Genomic DNA, 22,904 nt, shown 5'->3' with positions numbered 1-22,904 from the left:
GGCCAAGAGCAAGCACAGAGCGGCACGGTCCAGCTACGAGGCACTCACAGGCTGCCGCTAAGATGCATCATATCAGCCAGACCACAGCACTCCCCAAGGTCTGCTCTAGACATCCATAAGCACGTCCAAGGCTGAGGAGGAATGTTTAAGCAGTTTTGGCATCGGCAGGGCTGGAGAACGTGCTTCAAGGCTGGTGCAACGCCAGGGGCCAGCATCCTTCGGGGAGAAGGCTGGAATCTGAGGCAAGGCAGCACTGAAAAACATCCCTTTCATCCTGACGAGCTGCCAGAGACACTGCAAACCTTGCAAACTCACCTGACAACACATCTACCTGCATGGGGATCTGCTGTGCAACAGCATCTCTCTCTCTTCGTCGTAGTTAGGGGAAATAAATAACCCTGGAAGCACTCCTGACCCACAGCCTGTACCATGGCAGGGGCACACTGTGTAACAGAGACCAGGCTGATACCGGGCCATGAAGTGCTTCAGGAGCTGTTACCGAGCACACAAATTTACAACAAGGGGCCAAATTGCGTCTTTATGGGTGACTGCTTTTCGAGCCTGCCCGGGGATAACACCGTCCCGCAAGCCTTCCCCTCCCCACCTCAGCATCTCCATGCACCCACGAGATGCTAGAGCTGACTTCCCAGGAAGGTCCAGGAACACCCACATCTCTCCCTTTGACTGCTCCAGGAGCAGTGCTCTCCCTTCCCTGCTGCCACGTGGCCGGGGCTCGCTGCCTTCACAGCCCCCAGACCCCCCGCAGCTCCTGCCTCCCTGGCAAGCGCAGAAACCTGAGCACTGGCGGCAGAAAAGAGGGACAGGTAAGATACACATCACAGGGGCAACGGGGATAAATAGCTCTCCATCTACATCAGCTGCCATTTAATGCACTTACCAATGTTAATTAAGCAGAAGGACCGCCCCTAAGAATTGCTTTTTAATTTTACCACACAGCCCTTTGCCCTGGTGTAGCAGGGAGAAGGACACAGGAGCCCAAAACGAACTCTCTCTACATTAGACATTTTTTGTTTTACTATTCCCCTGGCCAAGCCCCCTCTTACAATGAAGATATTAATCATTTAATTAATAAAGCATCCCTGCACCACACAGTCCCCGTGGCACCAGGCAGCTGCTCAGAAGTAGCAGGCATTTAATCCCCAACCTGATGGGGCAGACATCGGGACACGGTGGGGCAGACACCGGGATACGTGGCACCTTGTTCCTGCAAACCCAGGATCAGGGTGGGACAGGGCCGGAGGTGCCCGCACCCGCAGCGGGGATGCATTTCAGGGACAGACCACGGGGACCGCAGGCTGCCCACAGCGGAGGCAGCTGCCTGCGCCGTGGGCACGGGGTCTGCATGGCTCGCTGGGCATCAAAGCATGTTTGCCCCTAGCCCCTTCTTGCAAATTGGGGTTATCATGGTGTCTTTGCCCACCTGGGGTCCCACCACCACCCAGCGAGGCTGGCACGAGCCGAGAAGCCACTTTGCAAGTCCTGCAGCTTTGCCACACCTTGGACCTTGCCATTTAGCTTCTGGCCATCTTCAGTGCTTGGTGCTTATTACAATACTTCACCTTCTTTCCCCTCCCCCTTTTATTTTTTGCTTTTAATTCCTGGAACTGCTGTACACCTCCTGCCCCACGCAGGTGATGCCCAGAGCCGGCGGATGCCTCCTCCTCCCTTCTCCCACCAGCCCAGCTCTGCCCAAGCAGCAGCGACAGCCCAGCAAAAGCTCCACGTCGAGCCATAACCAATGGCAAATTCTTCGAGTGAAACGTAATGTGCTGGGAAGCGCTTCACCATTTCACTTGGGAAAACGATCCGTTTGGCAGCAGAGAGGAGGAAAACATGCTTTGTTTTACAAATTCTCTCCCCAGCAGGAGAGACACTCCCAGAATTTAATATACTGACAGCGCTTGGCTGCTTTAACCACTGAAACTCAAGAGTGCATTAAAAAAAAAAAAAAAAATTTAAAAAAAAGAAATAAGTGATAGTCTATATAATATTAAAGCCTATCCTGTTCTGCAACTGGTGGTATTGGGCACAGCAGTTCATCGGCGCAGAAGAGCTGCAATTCTGCCACTCATGACAGCAGCCAGCAGGGTCTGAGTGGGGGTTCCCAGCTTTCTCCAAGTGCTGGACACAATTAATTAATTCACTTTTCACTCTCAGGGTGAGGCCCTGCAGCAGCTCCTTGTGGGAAAACAGGGAGGATGCTGACAGGTAAATCTAAGAAGTCGCTTTATAGCAGAGAAACTGGATTCAGAGTTTAATCAGTGCAAGAATTATTTCCACGAAAGGCAACCAGCTCCATCCAGGTCACTAGCAAGCTTCTTGCAACCCCAAACTCCAGCCTCAATAAAATGGTAAAGTATAATATATATATATACACACACTATATATATTATATATAAAATATAATAAATAATAAACAGTATTTCCACCTATTCTCCGATGCATTTAACTGCTAAAAGCATCCCACGTGCAGCATGGCAGGGATGCCCTATGGGAAAACACACCTCATCTAAAGAGAGCAGCGGACGGCACTTTTTGGAGGGGGGATTTTAATTTTGTAGCATGGGGTTTGGGCTCCAGGCAGTTGACGGTGTTCCTGGAGCAGACGGAAAGAGCAACCGGTATCTCCAGCTAAAGAGCCTGTCGTGAAAATGAGCCTGGCTGTGCCAAAGGAGCACGTACCCTTGCGAACAGCCGCTGCCAGCTCCTGCACGCAGTGATAAATAACATAAGTGTTATTCCGAGGGCAGGCAGTGGGATCAAATTCCCTCCACACCGGAGACCGCTTCTGACCTCTCCAAGGAGCAGTCTCGAAGCAAAGAAATCTGTCTGCTGTTCACATTTTTCATCTTTTTAAACAAAATTAAGTCCGCTTCGTATCTTAGCGCTTTTATAGTTGTTTGCAACCTTCAAGCATTCTTGAAAATATTAATTAATCCTTACAAGAGCCTGTAAAGAAAACAGCGTTGCTCCCCATTAGGGGAGGGGAGCAGGGTGGATAAATTTGGTGAAATGCAGAGGGCCACGCTGGACATTGGTGCCAGTGGTGAGGCTGGAAGGGCAGGACCTGCATGTTTAAAATATGATTTTGCTGCCCTGCCCTTTGGCTGATTATCAAACACAGCTTTTGTGGGAGCCCTAGCAGGCAGGAAGAGAAGCCCCCCAACCCTCACCTTGCAGCTGGCAGGTAGGGCAGGACATTATGTCAAGGAAAGCTGAAAAGCTGGTCTGCCTCAGGTCTGGCTACATGCTCATCCTGCTCAAAAAAAGCATGGAGCATGTTCAAACACAGGGATGCTGTCACCTACCCCCTTGCTAGCATGCTGGGCTGGCTTCAGAGCTTGATGGAGTCAGTGGAAAGGCTCCCAGTGACCTAAACGGCTGGGATTTAATAAAAAAAGCCTACACGCAACTGAGAGCTGGGCACCAGGTCACTTGGTTTGCTCGAAAACCCCAGTTTTGCAGCAGCATCGCACATGACCAACCCACACCACAGCCCCTCTGTAGTGGCCACCGTACAAATGGCTCATGGGGAAAGGTCTCTGCCCCACCAGGTTCACCCATCCACCCCCCTCTGCAGGAGAAAAAGCTCGTCCTTCCTCCCCTAGATCCTCCCTTTCAGGCTGGGAATGTGGCAGGAGCTCAGCTCTCAAAGACTCCTGCTGCCTGGCAGCCCCAGCTCCCTGGGCGCAAACTGAGCATCCCTTGTAACCACCAATGCACCCCTCAACTGCCACCTCCGGAAAGCCAGCCTGGGGAAAACCACGACAATCAGGATTTGTTCAGTGGGGCATCCCACATTCGCTACTCGAAGGCAAGGAATAATACCATGTCATTAAAAATGTGCTTTGAGTCTATTATAGTATCTAGGACAAAGTGTTCCCTATTTTGACACTCTTAAGACAAATTTTATCAGAGCAAGCTCTTCAGAAACACGCTCATGAAGACCTATCTGACTGTAACAGGTTCCTTGCTTCCCCCAGCATTTTAAAATTAATTTCTACACCACCACCACCCCCCAGTCAGATGATGGGATGCCCCCACGGTCAGATTTGTCATTAGGGCAGCTGCTGCGACACATCCCAGCTCCCTCACAGCCAACCTGCAGGGAGGGAGAGGATGGTCCAGAGCATCACTGAGAAAAAATAGTATCTGAAGCCAGAGAGAACTTGGGAGCAACTCATGGTACTTCACAGGCACCGAGATTTTTTTTTTTTTTGGTGGGGGTGTTTGACATAAACACCTTCTAAAATTAGCCCCTGCCTTCCTGCCAGCTCCAATGGGCTGCTGTGCACCGATAAAGCTTTGGCGTGGCTGAGAGGGTGCGACATTTGGGCACAGATCCGCCACCCAACTCACGGCAACCTCTTGACCCACACCGCCACACAGATCCCGCATGGAGAGGGGGTTGTCCCAAAGAATCATACCCCCAGCTCCCAGGGAGGGGGGCACGTTCATCTCAAAGCACCGTATCTCAAGCCTCGAGAGCTTTCTATAAAGGAACGCAAACACGCGTGGAATTGCTCAGATTTCTCAGCCGGACTGCCCCAAAGACAGTCCTAAACCCCGTAAAGGGACCCTGGCTGACGGGGTAGATGGAAGTGTGCCTCTGGGTGGGCTGCAGGGCTCGGGGACATGCCCAGACAACACTTCCACTTGCTAAAAAGTTACCAGGACCAGAAAATGGAGGAGGAAAAACGCAAAAAGCAAAACCCACCACAAAAACCAAGAAGAAAACCAGCAGAGCCTGGAGGAGCTGCGTTTTCACACAGGCAGACTGACACCGAGCAGATCCACCGGGCCAGGGAGCTGCTCCCGATGCCCAGCAAAGATCTGAGCAACTTTTCCCCAGGTTGTAGAACTGGTTACGCTGAACAGCTAGGTGCCTTGCAGGCTCCTCGGGAAGAAAACCGAGCTTGAAGACGGGTCTGTTTTCAGTTTGCATGGAAAACTTGCTGGTTTTCCAAGCCCTGTGTACCCCAGAGCCTTGAGAATACCCAGCGCTTCAGCTTTTTTATCACCATCTATCAGCAGAAAAGGTTAAATGCTAATTTGCTGGAGACAGAGCAGTGCTCCTCGGCTGCCTGTTTGCTCACAGCAACTTTCAGTCGTGTTGCTTCCCAGCTCATGCCCAGCTCAAACAAGACTTTCAAGGGGAAAGGTCTTGGGCTCTGCACAATTAATTCCCCGCGCGGCATCTCGCACGCTCGTTGCTGCCAGCCCCAGTCACCACCAGCAAAACTCCACCAAGCGACTGCGCGTCAAAGAGAACAAGATAAAAAGCAAAGCTGCCAACTCTTGGTATTTCAGAGCCGAGAAGAAAAAGAGCTGCTTCTCAAAAGCTGCCAGCTCAAATTGCCTCAGCGTTTCCACAGATCTTGCTTTAAAACACCGAACTTTTTGAAAGTTGAGTGGGAACCTCCTTGAGTGGGCTGCGCATACTGCAAACCCCAGAGCTATCAGCGCAAGCAGTGAAGAGAAAAATGTACCCGGCAGGGTTCCTCGCTGCAGACAATGCAGAGCCACCTCCCCGGGGTTCTTTTCCCATCTCCAACACCGTGCCCACCCTGCAGCTCCTCAGCAGCTTCCCCAAAATTACGCCACGAAACGTAGACCCGCAAAAACGGAGCGTACCCCCCTTCTCGCTAGCAGGCGTTGGAAACCGGGATGTGTTTTGCACCTAGACTGCCTCTTCCCCACCGCAAGCAGGCAGCGCACCCCCACCCCCCACCCCCCCCCAGGAGAAACCTGCCCATCCTCACCTGCCGCAGGTGCCTCAGCAGCTCGGTGGCCTCCTCCTGCTTCCCCTGCTTCACCAGCACCAGCATGTCCTGGATCATGCAGATCCGCCGGTGGTAAGGGGGCAAGCTGCTGCCACCACCCTTCCCAAACTTCTCGCCGGACTTCACCACGAGGGATGCGAGGAAGTCCCCCCTTTCCCTGGGGGGCACTTTTTTGCGGTGGTGGGCCGGGGGGCTCTCCCCGGTGCCCGGCTGGCAGCCCTTGGTCTGCTTGGTGCCCATCGCGTGCGGCCCCGGCTTCTGCAGCCCTGGGGCTGCATGCAAAGGGGGTGGGGGGTGGGGGCTCGGGGCTGGAAGCCACGGGGGAGGGACAAGGCGGGGGGGGGGGGGGGGCACAGAGGGATGCACGAGGGGTTTGGGGGTGCACAGGGGGGTGCACGAGAGGACGCACGAGGGATTTAGGGATGCACAGGGGGATGCACGAGGGGGGATGCACGAAGGGGTTCAGGGGGTGCGGGCGGGGGCTCGGCGGCCCCGGGAGCCTAGCAGGGGGGCGGGTGGCTGGCGGCGGGGCCGCTCCGCTCCGGCAGGCGGAGGAGAGGATGGCTGCGCCCGGCGGAGCGGAGCCTTGCGGCGGCCCCGCCGCCCCACTCCATGGCTGCGGGGATCCCGGCGGCTCCTTCCCCGGCGCCGGGCGGCGGCGGAGAGCGGCAGCGGCTCCGCGCAGCCCCCGAGCCCCCCCCGCAACCCTCGCCTCCTCCTCCCGGCGCCGAGGGGGCTCCCGGGGTGGGCGGTGGGGGCGGCCACGACTTGGGGGCAACTGTTGCGCGGCGGGGGCGGCGGGGCTGCCCCGGGAGGCGGCGCGGCTCGGCCCGGCCGGCGGCGGGGGTGTGCAGCGGGGAGCGCCGGGGGAGGGCCGGGGGCGGGCACGGTGCACCGAGGCTGGGCTTGCGGAGGAAGCTGGAGCCGGACGGGGCTCTTCCTTCCTCCACCGCCTCCTGCAGCCCCGCCGGGCTGGGGATTGCACCGGGGGGGGTGCACCGGGGGGGGGGGGGGGACCGGCGGAGTTGCATGGAGGGGAGCGGCACTGGGCTTGTGTTCGCCCCGGGGGGGGCGGGCAGCGGGGCTGGGCTGCGGGCAGCCCCCGGGAGGCGGCGTGGGGCATCCCCGCTGGTGGTTCCCAGGAGGAGCACGGAGGGCTTTCCCGCTGCAGCCTCACCCCAGGGGACCTGCGGGCGCTTGGCCGTGGCCGTGCCGCGCACGCAGCCCGGGCTGTCCCCTCGGGTGTCCCCCCACCCGAGCCCCCCTGGGGGGCACAGCCCGGCTGCGCCCTCCCGCACCTCCCCGGGGCTGCCACCGCACCTCCTGCCCCCCCCCCCAGCCCTGGCAGCAGCCGCTCGGGTGCCCATCTGCAAGTCACCTCTTGTGCCCTGACCCCCCCCCCCCCCCCCCCCCCCAGCCAAAGCCTCCCCACCTGGCCCCCTCATCCAGTGCTGGCAGCTGCCCCTGGAGCACTGCTCCTTCCAGCAGCTCCCCATCCAATATTCAATCATTCCTTATCTTCCAGGCACCCGGCTGGCAGGGCTCAGGGCACAGATTACAGCTCTTGGATAAAGATCATCACGAACAACTCTTCCAGACAGGGACTGCTCACCTGCTGCAGGAGACTGATTGCTCAAGAAATGCCTGGAAGGAATCAGCTTTGGACTGACGAGGCCCCAGCAGCAGCCTCAGACCCTCTCCTGCTGCAAGGGGCTGTTTTCCCACACCAATGTGCACCAAACTCTCCATCCGCCCCCATGCCTCTGCTTGGCCAGGGCAGGAGATGTCCCACTGCTGCGCAGTGCCCAGGCTGGGAAAGCATCACCTCCTGCATTTTGCAACTATGTTAGAAATAATCCCAAACCAACACATAGGAAATGTTTGCCTCCTCTGCATCCTGCACAACTGCACATCCACAAACACACAAATGCCATGTTATGTTGCTGAATAAAAGGCAGCTCTCCTCAACAGCCAAACAGCTGGAGGCCCACATAACAGTTTCTACAACTCCAAAGGCCAGCTGATGTTATGCATTTTTGTGCACGGACCACGAGAACAGCACAGACCCCCAGTGACCTCAGTAGGGTTTGGCTCTGGTTTACAGAGCCAGGCTGCACAACATCCATAACAGGACCAGGCACCAGTGTCTTCCCCCAGGAAGACAGCTCATGACTGCTGTCATGAGCTAAAAACCACATTTCACTGGTTCAGCCATATCGAGTACAGTCACATGAGGAAACACGCAGTCACATTGTTTGCAGAAACCACCAGTTTGTGTTAACCAGAAGCTTCACCTGGCGGTAAACCTCCCCAGAAAATTCAGGGAAAGGCAACCAATTTGCCAATGTCAACAGGAGGCAGTGGGAAGCGATGCCTGACCCCCCCAGCAGCATTTCCCCCTGCAGACTCCATTCTGGGTACAGCCTCCTCCCTTTAGAAGGATCAGTCCTCTTCATGCTATTAGCAGGGTAATAACGCATAACAACATTAAACTGTCGTGACCCTGCAAGAGGCCCGTGGCTGAAAACTCACTTGAAGGAGCACCATTTCAGAGCCGGAGCCTGATGCTGTGCCCCAAAGTCCATGGGAATGGGACCGGTCACCTCGCGCATTCATTCTGCTTAAGGTGGTTTCCCCACCTGAATTGACTGAGCATCGTCAGTGCGTTCCTGGGCAGTGGCTGCGCCCTCAGTCCTGCCGACATGCACGACCTCGCTGCCTAACAGGAGCTGGCAGGCAAGGTGCTTCCAGCCCTAAAACCCTCTGCCCATCCCCAAGTTTCACCTCTGAGGCTGTTCTTGACGTACACCTGTAAGTCTGTTGTACAGCAAGAAGCCAGCAAGACTGGGTTGGTTCACCTCTCCAATAAAAACATTAAATAATGGAAAAGAAGCAGAAAGAGAAACCCCTGCCAGAGCTGGGATCCCTCGCTCCTGCAGAATTTGAAGCCACGGGGCCTTCTTCAAAGAGACATCGCCATACGAACGGAGCATCTCACCCAGGATGAAGGGAAAAGCACACACCTCCCTTATGCCAGGAGCCAAGTTCTTATGCCACTAGCCCTGAGAACCAGTTACCTGCAGCCTGTCCAGTTACCTTGACCCATCCAGCCAACCCCAAAAATCACATGAACCCTTGTGTCTGCTGGGAGCGGGCAGTGTGGGTCCTGTGCCCATTACAATCTCCATGCTGGTCCATACCAGCTCTAGCAGCATTGCAGCGCAGATGCTCATCCTGCAGGAAAAAGGATTTGGACATGACCGTCCCAGCTGGGCTGGGAGGAGGATGCTCATTCCGGGTTGGCTGAGTGATCCCACCCAGGAGCGTGCTCCTGTGCTCACCGGAGACCCAGGGGCTGCAGCAGCACCGCAGGGACAGTTTGCAGCATCCTTGCTCATACTGAGAAACACCGATGGGAACTGCTTACCCCTGCAAAACTGGGGTGTACAGCCTGGTCTGAAGAGAGAAGCCACTGGATAAAACATACTACTTTCAGTAGTCCAGGATTGATCTTTTAAGATGGTATCAGGCTAAGCATTTTGTTTCTACAGGCACATGGAGGACCAAATCCAACCCATCACGGATTTTTTCCCTCTAAAAAAGGCGCTTTGTGCCAAGCCCCATGAGGTGGGGCAGCTTTGTCAGCACAGGCTGCAGGGCTGACCGCGAGGAAGACGCTGACGTCCCTCCACCTCTTCACGTCCATCCAGTGGGCCACTTCACTTCCATGGAAGAACACCATACCTGTTCCCTGGGGATCCCAATGTAATGGGCCACACGTTCCCATCTGGACTAAAGCTACGAACCCCTTCTCTTCAGCACCCGCTGCCCCGGATGAGGGGGGAGCTCTGCCTGCAGGGAGCCCGGCAGGGCTGAGGAGGTGGTTTTGCACAGCAACCACGGCCCCGAGTAAATAAATAAACCCCAACCTTTGCACTTCTGACACTGCTGTCAGCAGGGCAGTGAGTGCATCGACTTCCCCTGATCAGGCTTATTTATAGCACAGGACAAAACCAGAAAAAAAAAAATAAAAGAAGAAAAAGACAAGAGTGTGGTGCATACCCTTGTTTACGGCAGCGCAGAGCAAGCACCAAGTGCTGCCAGGTTGGAGGGGTCAGATTTACGCTCCCCATGAGCAGATGCAAAGGCACCATGACCGCTCAGGGCAGCACGAGAGCAACCTCCAGGCTCAGCACCGGTGGCTTGATGGCACAAGACATGCAGATCCCTCAGCAATGCTCCATCCAGAGCATTATTCACTTCTACCCCCTCAAAAGGGTCTCATCCAGCTACAGACCCAACCTCGTGGTGACGCTCAGCTGTCACGCACACACACAATTCTCTGTACACGCTACAAACACCCACCCACAAACCAAGCCCCCCCAGCACTGAAAAACCTGACCCCAGCACGAACCAGCTCTGCCCTGCAGCTCTCCGCGGGCTGGAGCTCGGTCTGCCGCTCTCTGACCGATGAAATATTCTGCTAAACTCATTAGTGGAGCCGCAGCCAATATGCATTTTTTCCTTAGTGCAGATGTGTGCAAACTGCAAATTAGTTAGATGTTTGTCTGAGGGACTTTGCTTTTTTAAAAAAAAAACAAACCACTCTGTTCATACTCTTTATAAAGATATCGAATATTAAGGGTGTGTTAGAAAAGTCCACTGCTTCAAAGGGAAATAACTTCAGATCATGAGACTGCGAAAGAAGGTGATTTCTCCTCTCCCACAAAACTCAGATTTAAGAATATTCTTATTTTTACATCAAAAAGAAACGAAAGCTTTTCAATGCATTATGCAGAAGCTTGGGAACAGCCACACCACATAAGTCAGTAACCGATGGAGTAAGTGCCATGCAGGAGATCCAGCATCAAATACCTGAAAACACAGACACTTGCCTTCAGCTCCCTGACGTCCCACGTGTGGGTACCCACCACCAAACCACTTCCCACGTGTATACGGACACACTTGTGGTTTCAGGTTAGTCGCAGATAAAACGAACTTCCTGTTTCCAGGAAGGACTGACTGGTTTTACTGGAAGATCACAATCTAGTTACACTTCTCTCTTGCCTGCCCACTCGTGTTGTCCTTTGCAACGTGCTTTTCAAAGTGCTGCAGCTAACCCCTCTACCCACGTACTCGCAGGCTTAGATGGGGGAGATTAATTCCACAGCTTGCCCACGGTAGGCAACCCCTTTCTGATCCCAGCTGTCGCCCAGGATGCCCATCCTTATCTGGAAAATCCACTCTGGATGAGTATGGTCCAACGTTGGATATTCATAAAAGGGTTATTGCTCAAAACACTTGTAGACCTCCATGAACGGGTGTTTTGCAAGGCGTCCCCACCATCACTTCTGTATTTGAGAGCTCTCACGCTCCACCTGAGGCACCCACCCACCTGGAACCTCGGAGTTTACGAGTCCTTCCTCACCTGCCAGGTCTAGGGGGAGCTTCTTGGCAGCTCAGCTCTTGCTCTAAACCCCACGGTTACCATTTCTCTAAGCAAGAGAAGAAACACCTCCAAATTCAAGGAGAGTTGTTAATTTTGTTTGCCAGGGCACCACACCAGCATTTAACCCTTTTATCACCCCAAAAACCCTTCCCACAATCCAGATCTTGGCAGGACCCTTGGAGCACCCACCATCTCACCTACTCCTGGCCCTTCCCCAGATGTTCAAGGGGTTCAAACCAAAACCTGAGCTGGGACCAAGCTCTGCTTCTCATCAAACTCCCTTGCTTTGGAGGGCAGCGCAGGACTTGCTGATTTTTCTGGATAGGACTGGAATGATTAGGATTAACGTTAAATGTCAGCATCAGCTTCAGGATGGTGGTACTCACTATGTGGAAAGGACTAAGCTGACCATAAGAAATACTGCTTTTGCGATGGCATTTAAAGGAATCCAAGAGTTAATGTGATTTTTGTCTCTTAAAAAAAAAAAACACCACCAAAAAAATCCAAAAACCCAGCCTTACTGTAAGACACCACCAAATCCAGCAAGAGGAGAGCAGTCAGTCTCGACAGACAATCTCTGGGGAAGGCGGCCAAACTGAAAAATGTGATTTTAAAAGAGCAAAAGGCTATCCGTATCCTAAGCTTGATTCAATTCGGCTTTGACAAGGCACAGCAGCAAGACAGGGTTGAAGGGCCTTGTGAAACGCTGCGAGATGTAATTGCAGATGAACTAAACTCAAGGATAAAAGGGGCAATATAATGATGAGAAACATTACATGTACTGAGAGATGTTTTTAAGGAGAAATGAAAGAATCTCATGTAGAAGCACTTATGTTTCGTCCAGGCAATGAATGAAGTCTTCCCATATTCACCTTTGAATTAACTCTCCACATTTGTCCTGAATTAGAAAAGGCAAGTGAAAATTATTTTAAAAAATAGATAAATAAATAAAAATTCCCTGTCTTTATCCCCCAAAAGTAAGGGAGAACACAGCCCAGGCAGCCAGAGAAATAGGGGTGCAGCACAGAGGGAAGCATCTCCCTCCTGCTCAAAACCTGCCCTGAGCTCTGGCGCCCATTTCCAGCACAGCCTGCGGGAGATGCTCAGAGCAGGGCTGGAGGTGAGGAAAGGAGGGATGTGGGAGGGATGTGTTCAACAAACCTGGGCACCGGCGGTGAAAAAACTTCCTACAGGCAAGAGCACACACCTGCCAAAATCCCCAAACCACGATGTGGAAAGCTTTTTCCTTAATTATTAATTTGCTGCACCTTCACTTTTATGACACTGCAATCCCTGTACATGCACAATCATTTTTAGAAGAAAAGCGCTGGCATTCACATCGAACACCGGCGCTCTCCCAGGCACTTCTGCCGTGGCAAAAAGAAATTGGGATTTTTCATGCAACACCCTTGGCCAAGCCATTTCACCTCCAGATGCCCCATCCACCTCGCAAAGCCGGGCTCCCTGAGGAGCTACCAAAACTTGCCATCATCCTGCCATCCCACCCACAGCCGCTGCCTTTCCTCCATCGCCCGGGGGGAGCATGAGGGAAGGTCCCTCTGGTGCTCACCCTTGGGGGTTTTAATATTAAAAAAAAAAAAAAAAAAAATCCAGAAAGGCTATATTAATCTCCCAGAGAATGCAGGGGGTAGGGGGGATGTTGGGATTTTTCTTGGTTTAGAGTTTGAGGGAGGTTTTGGGGTGGGTGTTTTTTGCCACTGGCAAGTGTTTAATAATTTAGCCTAATTATAAAAGAAAAAAAATATTTGTTAAATACCAGAAGCATGTCCTCAATAAAAAGGGATAGCCTGTAGAGAGGCTTGCCTGCATTATGACCATGGGTGCTGGGGGGATGGCCCCCCCTGCACGCAAACTGATCCCTCTGGAGCAGGGATGACCCTCCTCCACCCCACGCTTAGGTATCAAATATGCACGGGGATTGCTGTCAAGAGACGCTTCTATAACCTCCTATTTTTCCAGATTCAGGTGCTTACCCCCTCCAGTGGCACCTCTCCCCTCTCCCAGATTTCCCATGCAAAATAAGTCCAGACTCAAACCCTTAACCATGAGCAAATATAAAAATACTTAAGCTGCCGGAAGCAATACATCTTTCCTTCACGTGATGGCTTCAGCTTTTTTTTCCTCCACTCAACAATCTGGATGCTGTGTTTATAAAATGAAAAAGACTGTTTACACATTGTCCAAAAGTTGTTTAGCAAGAGGTTAGAGCTGCCAAATGTTTTCCTGGAGTTGTCTTGAAAACTACCCTTTGCTTTGCCTCCAGCAGGATTAAAAAGGCTCGGACAATTTTCTGCACTTCGGTCTGCAGGGAAAATTATTGCCTTGAGATGCTTTAGCAGTAAAAAAGATCAGTGAGCATTTTTATGGAAAATGATCTCTTTGTGCTGTAAGAAAAACAGCCAATTCAAATGTGGATCGGGCATTCAAAGCTCTGGGAGCGTGTTCGTGAATTTTTCCTGAAGATAGCTGCGTGCCGCAGAGCTGCATCCCCTCCTGGGTTGTGGTACCCTGTCCGTAACGGAGTGCAAACACCCAGCAGCGCCAGAGGGGTTAATCCATCCCCAGCCCAGCGCGATGGAGGGAGCAAAGGGCTGTTGCAAACAGCCTAAACCAAAGGGCTGGTGCACCGAGAAGGGGGGACCCTCACCGGGACCAGCCCGGCACTTGGGGAGCGCTTTGCTGGGATGGCACCCAGCCCTCCCGGGGGAGCCGGCCGCTCCACACCACCGCTGCGGTGAGGGAGAGGCGAGCCCAGCGCCCCAACGGAGCCAAGAGCCACGAGTCTGTTTGACTCACGCTCCTGATGGTTTCCAAATGTTTCCCAGCATCCAGCCGTGATGCGAAGATGAATGTTTTGGAGGGGCTGACCCCATCCATCCCTGCCACAGCCCAACTCCGAGTGCGTTTGGCCTCGGGACCAGGGGTCACTAGTTACTACGGGAGTTTATCCAGTCCGTTCTGCACGTGCCACTGTCACCGGATTAAGCATTTGGTTATTTGCTCTCTAATTTCTGCTGGGGATTAACGCCTGTTTGGTGGAGCTGGCCTGGGGTGCTGGATGTGCTGCTGTGTGAGCACCAGGCTGGGGCTTTGGGGACAACATGGGGCACAAGGACATCAGCCAAGCTCACCGGTCCATTTCACACTGCAGACGCTGCCTTTCCAGCCATTACTCCCATTCCCAATTTGAATCGGTGGCTTCCAAAGGGGAAAGATTTCACATATGGTGAGCACCAACATCCCCAGCCATGTGTGCCCCCAGGCTCCTCCACACACACACACACCCCCACCCCTCCTGCATCACCTGCTGCCCCAGGACCCCCCCAAGTTCAGCACCTGACATCAAGTTGCTGCTACCTGGCAGCCTCAGCCCCACCAAATCTCAGCGCCAAGCACAGAGGAAGAGCAATGCCAGCCCGGTTACCCTTACAAGTGTGCACAGTGAACAGCCAGCCGAGCCCACCGTGCCTTTCGTCTACAGGAGGAACAAAATAACCTCTATCCACTCGAGCTGTTGGGGCTGAGTAGGAGGAGCTCAGCTCAGGGCTTGTTTATCAGAAACAAAACCGGTGCAAATCCTATTTGTGCAAAGCTGCTTAAACCCTCTTGTTCAGAGTCTTTTCGTTTCGCCTGGTGCAGGGGTTGGGCATGTTTGCTGGTCAGAATCGGGGAAAAGCAAGTTTAGAGCCTGGGTTTGCTGTCAGCCTCAGCACCTGGGGGCTGAGTTGCAGGCAGGCTAGAAATTTGCAGCTCTCCAGGATTGAAATAATAAATAAATTATCATTTCTAAACTCTGTTACCTGCTGCTCAACAGAGCCTGAAAGGAAAATAAATACAGATGGGAGGGGGAGGGCAACAAATAAATCCTCATAATTTCATCTCCCTTTTGGAATGCTTACGTTCATTGACTGGATGTGTCCTCGGCAAGCTGTGCTGTCATCATGGGCTTTATCTGGGATGAATAAAATGGCACTCAAAAGAGCACAAAATTTAGGTTTAAACTCTCCGTTATGAGAGGCAGACTCCACCATGCACAGCACAACAGCCTAGGCTTAGTTTAATTGCAAAATTAAGTTTTACCCACCTCATTTTAACTTTGTTAAAGCCGAAAAGAGCTATATTCTATTTAGAGGAAAGAGTGGCATGGCGTGTCTTTCCAAGCAGGAGTAAGACCCCCAGCATGGACTGCACCAAGATCTGGACCTTCTCAAGGTCCAAAGCGATGCTGCGATCCAGCTCGGGCACATTCTCTATTCATAAAACAGAAAAGACACTTCTTTTGAGAGGGAATAAGTCAAGTCTTTTGTGTTTGCAGTTCAAATCTCTCAAGCGTGGAGTAAAACTGACCTAAATCCAAGACTTCCTGGCCACAGAGAGGCTTAAACCACAGGTTTCTTTCCGACCTGGAACAAAAAGTTGGTATTTCAGAAATAACAATTATGAATTAAAGTTTCCATTCACTTGTGCAAGGAAAACTCTCTGATTTTGGAAACACTAATTTTCTTATCAGTTTACTGTGACGAAGTGACTAGAAGCAAGGCAGCTGGCATCAGCGTTACACCGTGTAGCTCCAGTTAAGCGATTCGCCCTCTCCCTCGGGAAGGGTCACTGGCCCAGCTGGGCTCCAGGGACAAACCTGGGATGATGCCTTCTTCCAGAATGACCTAACAAGGTACCTGCCTGGGGATGCAGGGGTACACCTTGCTGGGAAGCTTTGCCTATGGGATAAAAAAGGCAGTAAAAAGTAGCTTACGTCATGCAACTCACCAGCAGCAAGATTCAATTTCATTTCATTGAAATAATTAAATGTTTTGGGGTTATTTCAGCAAAACACAGTGATGAGAGTCAGGCTGACCTGATCCAGCGTGATATACTCACCCAGCACTCCCCTGGCAGAACACACAGCTGTGTTTAACGGGGAATTTGCTGAGCAATCCCAAGAGCTCACAGGGTCACAGCCCCCCATCCCCTCCCACCGCAGCGGGGGAGCAAAGCGGCCAAGGGCTTTGCAAAACCAAGGCTGATTTTAGATTATATCAAAAGGATTTGTTCAGGCATTAAAATCCCAACACTTCCTCGCTCTGGTCTCCGAGCATATCCCCAGGTAAGCAGCCCCAATTTGCAGCCAAATCACCCCAGACCTCCCCATCAGCACAGCAGCGGGCACAGCTCAGATTTTAACCTCACTGGCAAACACTCCTCTCCCTCTGGTCACCCCCAAGGAGTTACAAGAGTTGACAGAACCGAGGATTTTCCCTCTTCCAAGCTGGCAGAGAAGCCCAGACCTGGGTGCTCAGCCACCAGAGCTCACTCAGCTCCAGCTCCGGGGCTTGTCTGCACCCAACAGCCCCATTACTGCCAGGCAATTAATTACCCAGCACTATACCAGGGGCCAGTGAAGTCTTTTGCATAAAATATTTGTTTCCCAGGAAGAGGGGGGAGGGGAGATGTGGCTTAAAACATTCCTTGGGATGCCTAAATAATCCAGCCCAGATGGAAAATGTGTTCATAAAAGGAAGATGTTAAACACAAAACAACTGTGGGGGAATGGAGAAGGGCAGGAATGGAAGGGAAACAGCCGGGGCAGCACAACTCCCAGCCTTCTTGCTGCAGGTGATACCCACTCTCTTGGAAGCCAGAATCTGCTCCTCTCAATTTTTATTTTTTTTTCCCCCCAGCAGCACAAACAGGATTATTTTTCTCATCGCAACAAGCGGAGGTACAACAAGCAAATAACAGCACAAACCATTTGATGAAGGTAAATAGAAGGAAAGAAACCACAGCTTTCTTAAGGAAAAAGAAAAATAGGTTAAAGGAGTAGGATGCAGACACAAATGGAGCACCAAAAGTTTAGGGCACTTCAGAAAGAAAAGACGAGCTGTGCCGATGAGCCACACACCAAAATTTAGACCTAAAATCTGGGGGAAATTTGGAACAGTGTTGAGAAGTGTGGATCTACTTTCCCCTTGCAGTAGGTCTCCCTTCATGGCATCGCTCAGCATCTCAGTGGTACTGCATGCAAGAGGCAAGCAGGCATGAAAGTATTGTAGGATTAAAAGAGCAACATTTTAAAATGCAGTCACTGCGCTTAATCTCAGAGCAATTAAAAGCAATAGCCACCATCACTTAGCAAAATTAACATTAAAAGCCATCACGGAGATGAACCACCAATGGACCAGACCTGCATCACGCCTCTGCAGAGGCCATCCTCCAACCCCCTATGTGGTGCAGCTCCTCTGCAGAGCCAACACACTGCCTGCCATGCCCAGAGCAACATTTTTAGCGCTCTCCATCATCAGCACAACCCTAACAGCAATCACTTCACAGCTCTTCAACCACCCAGAGCCTCTGCTATTACCAGCTGCCATCAGAGGGGCAGAGCAGGGATGCTGAGAAGCTCTTGCCCTGGGACAACTAGTTCAGACACACAGTGATTTTGACTTTTTTTTTTTTTTCAGCATAACAAGCACAAATTAACCCGAAGCCACAAAAAGATTCAGCAAAGAATAGACAAAGCTCATCCAAGTACCAGATGGTAGCAGTGCTGACTAAATTCAAAGGCCTCTTCCCTGCTTAGTCTTCTCAGCCCTAATCTAGATAAAAGCCCTCACTTCTTGAGCAAAGAGCTTATTTTCCACAGTAAGAAGATGAGGGTGTTAAGTCTTGGAAAGCCAGGGGTGTATTGCTATTTACAGGAGGAGATGAGACATCCCAAGACCCAATTGTTTCGGATCTTGCGCTAAATATTCCCAATTTCACCCTTCTTTGTAAGTGGGGGCACATCACTGAGTGACCTGGGGTAGCCTACACCCCACCAGGAAAAAAAGTCAAAGCTCTTCAAAGTGACTTCGCTTGGTTGTGACCATAGCTCAGACCCCCAAACCAACAATTTTGCCAATGTGTGTTCACATTTTCAGACATTTTAGAGCCACGTTTGTAAGGCTATACACATATATATATATATGTGTGTGTATATAAAGGTTCCCAAATGCTGGAGAGAGCCCACCCGTAAGCACGTCCCTGGGGAACAGCCAAGCCCGTGTCTCTGGATCACTCCGGAGGCTCTCTGCAGGGGATGGAGCCTGGATTTCCCTGTGACGCCTTCACAAGGAAACCTGTGCTCGGACACGTCACCCCAGCAGCACATCTGCATTGGAACATCAACCCACGGATGGGCACCACCACCACCACCCAGGTTCCAAGTTTCCCCCTGCTGTTGTGTGGGAATGCCCTGGCCATAAGTAGGAGGAAAAACTCATGAAAGCACAGAGAGACCTCCACTCCCAGGCACCTTCTAGACCTCAGTCAAGGTGGCTGTCAACATAACCAGCCCCGTTTATGCTGCTGAGGACGGGAGCGAAGCTGGCTGCCAGCTGCAGAGAAGTGATGAGCAGATGGACCAGGCAGGTTGGATCCTGGGGGAGTACGAAGGAAAGTTGTGGGTCTGAAAGTCTTAAAAGGCACAAGAAGAAAGAGAAATCAAATCAAAGTTAAATGCTGCTGCTCTCCCTCTCGCTACAGCCTTCAGCGTTGAAATAATCCAGGAGTGCTTTGAATTCCTGCAGAGAAGGCTCTGAACGGCTGATTTGGGATTCAAGGCGCAGAGCGGCGAGAACCAGCAGCGTTAACCAGAGCCCGGCAGAAAGCATGGAGCCCTGCCTGCCTTCCCCATCATCCCAGGGATGCTTACAGACCTTGCCACCCCCCCAAAACCCTTCCGAAACACAACCTCTCACGGAACAAACGTCGATACAGAGATGCAAGACTGCCACCTATGACTACAGCAGCTTCAGGTTGATGCTCTTCCCTGCTAAGAGTATCGATCCTGTCCCAGTCTGGGGCTCCTTCTATTTTCTCAGCCGTCAGGACAGAGAGGTTTTATTCCTGTTCTGCAGGTGAGGACCTGAAGCAAGAGGCAAACTGGAGCAGGAGCATGAGGTGGTCTCCAGAAACCAAGGCTGGGCTCTCCCTCAGACTGACCTGAGCTCATATCTCTGGCAGAACAGGAGAGTTGATTATTTTTTATTTAAAACCCTAAACTTGAGAGGTACAGCTATGCTTTGTATTTGAGCCTGCTTTCTCTTGACACACTCCTAGGTCTGTAAAGCATTTCCCAATCAAAACCAGCAGTCTTCCATTCTTCATGGACAGCGGTTAGCCTTGCCACAATTTTTATTATGCATCATGAATTTTAATAGAAATTTAGGCAAACGCCAATCCCTCAGCATCGAGACAGGCAAGGTTTGCACAAGGTGAGAGGCGTTACTCGTTTTTTAACATAGTCACAGTGAACGGTTGTGGCAGGTGAGGGAGAGACCAGGGGAGCTACATCCACCCGTGAAGAGCGTGGAGCTGCCTGCAACTTAGAAACCACCTCAGTCAGGTCCTACATCACTGCAGGGTATCCTGACTTGAGTGCTCTGTATCAGCATTTGTCAAAGCTATGACAGCCCCCCAAACCACCCCAAAAACCACCCCAAAGAAACCAGTGAACCTGCCCGCTCCCATGCGACACGCAGCACTTCCCACCCCATCTGTTCATCCCCCCACGCACAGGAGGTGACCCCACGCCAGCAGCCCTCCCTGCTGGTAACACCCGCCCTGGATAAGCGAGGCAAAGGCCTCAAACACAGACCCCAAACCAATCCAGAGATGTCAAAGAGATTTCTGGCTTAAATGATCTTTCTGGCTCTGCTGAGGCGGGGCGGGGTGGGGGGCTCTCCACTGTGGCTTTGGTAGCAAATAAATCCATCGCTTTGCTTTCACTCTACGTCAGCCTCAAAAATGCCCCCCCAGCCGTTTACAGACATCTGCGCTGGCATGACGCAGATCCCTGCCTTCCCACATGGGATGGATTAGTGATTCACCCTCTGGTTTCAGCACCCCTGCAAGCCCAAGAAATTAAAGTCCTCTAACACATCTTTGGCATCTTCTCCCAGAAAGTTCAAACAAACAAACAAACAAACCCAAACACTTTCAGCTGCCAGAAGGAATAGCAACAGCCCCGTACTAACACTTGGCATGGAGAAGCCTGGGTGGTGAGATGGATGGACATTCAGTGGAGGGTTTCCCATTTCCAGGAACAGGCTCGCTCACAGGCATGCCAAAGGTTGCAGTCTTACTGGCAGCTTTCTGCAACAGCAGAAACCCCAGAGGCTAGCGGCTGGAAGTGACCGATTTTGAGGGAAGGAGCAGAACAATGCCCAGAGCACCCTCTCCCTGCGGAGAAGGCAGCAGGGAGGGATGTTTCCCAAAATCTCTTGGCAGCAAGGTACCATCTGGTCTTGCAATCAATGGCACACTTATGGGCAAAGCTGTGTCTCGCATGAAATAAGGCTGGAAGAGGCAGCAGCGTTACCAGCATTGCTAAGGAACCCCGGAAGAGACAGATGAGACCTCTCCAGCAGGCAGCCAGTGGCCCTCCTGGGCTGTCCCATGCAGATATGGCAGCTCCTGGAGACATCCTGCTTCCAACGACATGAACATCTACAAGCTGCTCTTGGGAAATTTGGCCAAAAATAGCAGACATGTTGTGTTACCCTCAAGAGTCACAACAGCCCTCCTGAGGTCACACCATGGGACTCATGGAGCACCCGTAGCAGCTTCTGCTCCATTTACCAGCCTCTCCTGCACTCCACAGCAGAGCTGTCTTGGTCTAAAAGCTCCTACGCATGCCTGCAGACAAAGAGAGATGCTCTTCACTTTTGAAAACCCTCCAAGAGATGCTCTCAGCAGAAAACGTGCTACTGCCTTGCCCGAAGCTTGGCAGCAGACAAAAACCTGGAGGCACAAGTGCATCTGAGTCTCACCAGCACACAGCAGCTCCCGAGTCACTGAGGTTTCTGACCTGCAGGTCAGTGCACATCGCACACCTGCTGCTCAAAGTAAGTTTGAAGCCACACAGGGAAGGATTCAACACTACCAGAAACGTTGGTTTCAGCCAGCTTGTGTTGGCCATGATCTTAAAACACCAACCCTGTTCTTACGCGGCAGCTCATGGCAGTGAGCAAACCTTCACCAGACCTGTTCCCAGCCCAGCCAGCCCCCAAGGCTCACGCTCCCCACGCCTGGGTGACCACTCAGCTCTAATCTGATGGTTAAGATATTCGTGCCACAACCAGATCAGCACAGCACCAGGTGGCCTCGAGGGACTTAGGGCTTGTGAGAGTTTAGCGGAGATGCCAGCACCAGATGGCAGGTAACGGGAGAAGCCCCTCGCCCTCGACAGCAGGGCTGCAAGCACTCCCCCTGCACGGCATGCTCCTTCTCCCAGGGCTAGGCACCATGTCTTCTCCACCCCATCCAGGAATAGCCTGCACTCCATCATTGGGCAGCTATGAACTGCAGCTCAAACTTAGCTCCATCTGCTGCTGTGATGCCATGAGTGACTCCAGGGGAGGTACCATGCTGCAGTAGCTGGCACGTCGACCCGAGGTTGTGTTATTCGGTGCACGCTCACGCTTCGCCCTCCAATTTTCAGCAGATCTGCTCAGATCCCAGTTCTCAACTACAGGGAAGTGCTTCTCTAAGTATTTTGACTTCATCAGGGCGACCGTTCCAGGGGGCCATTATCTGCCAGCGTATTCAGCTACCCCAGCCAAGCAAAAGCAGGCAAGTCCCGGCAGTGCTGGGTTCCAACAAGCCCTGGATGCTGGGGGACTCCTTCCTCCAGCCAGTCAGCTCAAACACAGCAGCTTTCAAGCTGCTCTAATTGACACCAGGGTCCATGCCGGCCTCCAGCTGTGCCTGGGCTTTGAGAAGATGACAGCCACCTTATGTGCCAGGTTACAGGCTTCCCCCTGTGCTACAGTCACTCGGTTGTTTTATGCATCTGCAGTCATGCCCAGGCAATGGCTTGGTGGAGAGAGTTTTTCTGCTGAAAAACTGCTTTGTATTGGTCTATATCCCTCTGCACACAAAACACTGGGGAGGCAGTAACCCCTGCCAAAGGGCTGCGTTGACACCAGGCAGATCTCTGGCAATGGCAGAGCATCCTCATGCGAGCGGCGTGCCCAGGGCAGACACTGCTGGGACATCTCCCGCAGATGAAGGCTTCCTGTATTCCTACAAACCATTTTATTCACGCACAATGGAGTGTCATAAATAATTATAAGGGGGCTGTGCTCTTGGGGCACTGGTGCAGCACAGTTTGCCAGGAGTCTGCCTCACTAACAGCCAGCACGAACCTTGCACACAGCAAGGTCCAAAGCAAGGGGAGAAAGAAGAGGTCCCTCACCCGTAACAGCCAGCAAACACAGGGACTGGGGCTTTATTTAAAATAGGAGACCGGGGAAAGCTCAAATCTTCCAAAAAACAACTTGGTTCCTAATTTCCATTGCCTTCAGGGCAGTTAGGCACAGGAGCTGGGTCCTGGCCAAGAGATACTTAAGTCTTGCTGCCAGCAGGGGTTTGAGCTGTCTTCCTAGAAACAACACCTCTCTCCTCCCAGTATTGCTGTTGATATTAATTCTGAATTAAGACAGACCCCTGTGCTTGTTAGCCAGCACCAAGATCAGACTGAGGTGTATGACTCTCACATAAGGAGAAAGGCAAATCCTTGGCAATAATCAATAGCAGGAACAGGCTTGTCTAATTGCTTTGACCTTTGCTTGGTAAGCCTTCTGCTCACC

At 52.3% G+C, this 22,904-nt stretch overlaps 1 protein-coding gene across 1 annotated transcript in view; it reads right to left on the bottom strand.

Annotated features, from left to right (window-relative positions):
- The window catches only part of LRRC75A (leucine rich repeat containing 75A), a 97,200-nt gene extending 91,076 nt beyond the window's left edge, over window positions 1–6,124 (bottom strand). The window contains exon 1 of the mRNA XM_055716709.1: window positions 5,784–6,124. Coding sequence (XP_055572684.1) covers window positions 5,784–6,044 — 261 coding nt within the window. The 5' untranslated portion in view covers window positions 6,045–6,124. The remainder of the gene's footprint in view (window positions 1–5,783) is intronic.
- Window positions 6,125–22,904: the final 16,780 nt, after the last annotated feature.

Source organism: Falco cherrug, chromosome 1, assembly GCF_023634085.1.
Source record: "Falco cherrug isolate bFalChe1 chromosome 1, bFalChe1.pri, whole genome shotgun sequence".
Lineage (NCBI taxonomy): Eukaryota > Metazoa > Chordata > Aves > Falconiformes > Falconidae > Falco > Falco cherrug.
This window is presented reverse-complemented; position numbering and strand designations above follow the sequence as displayed.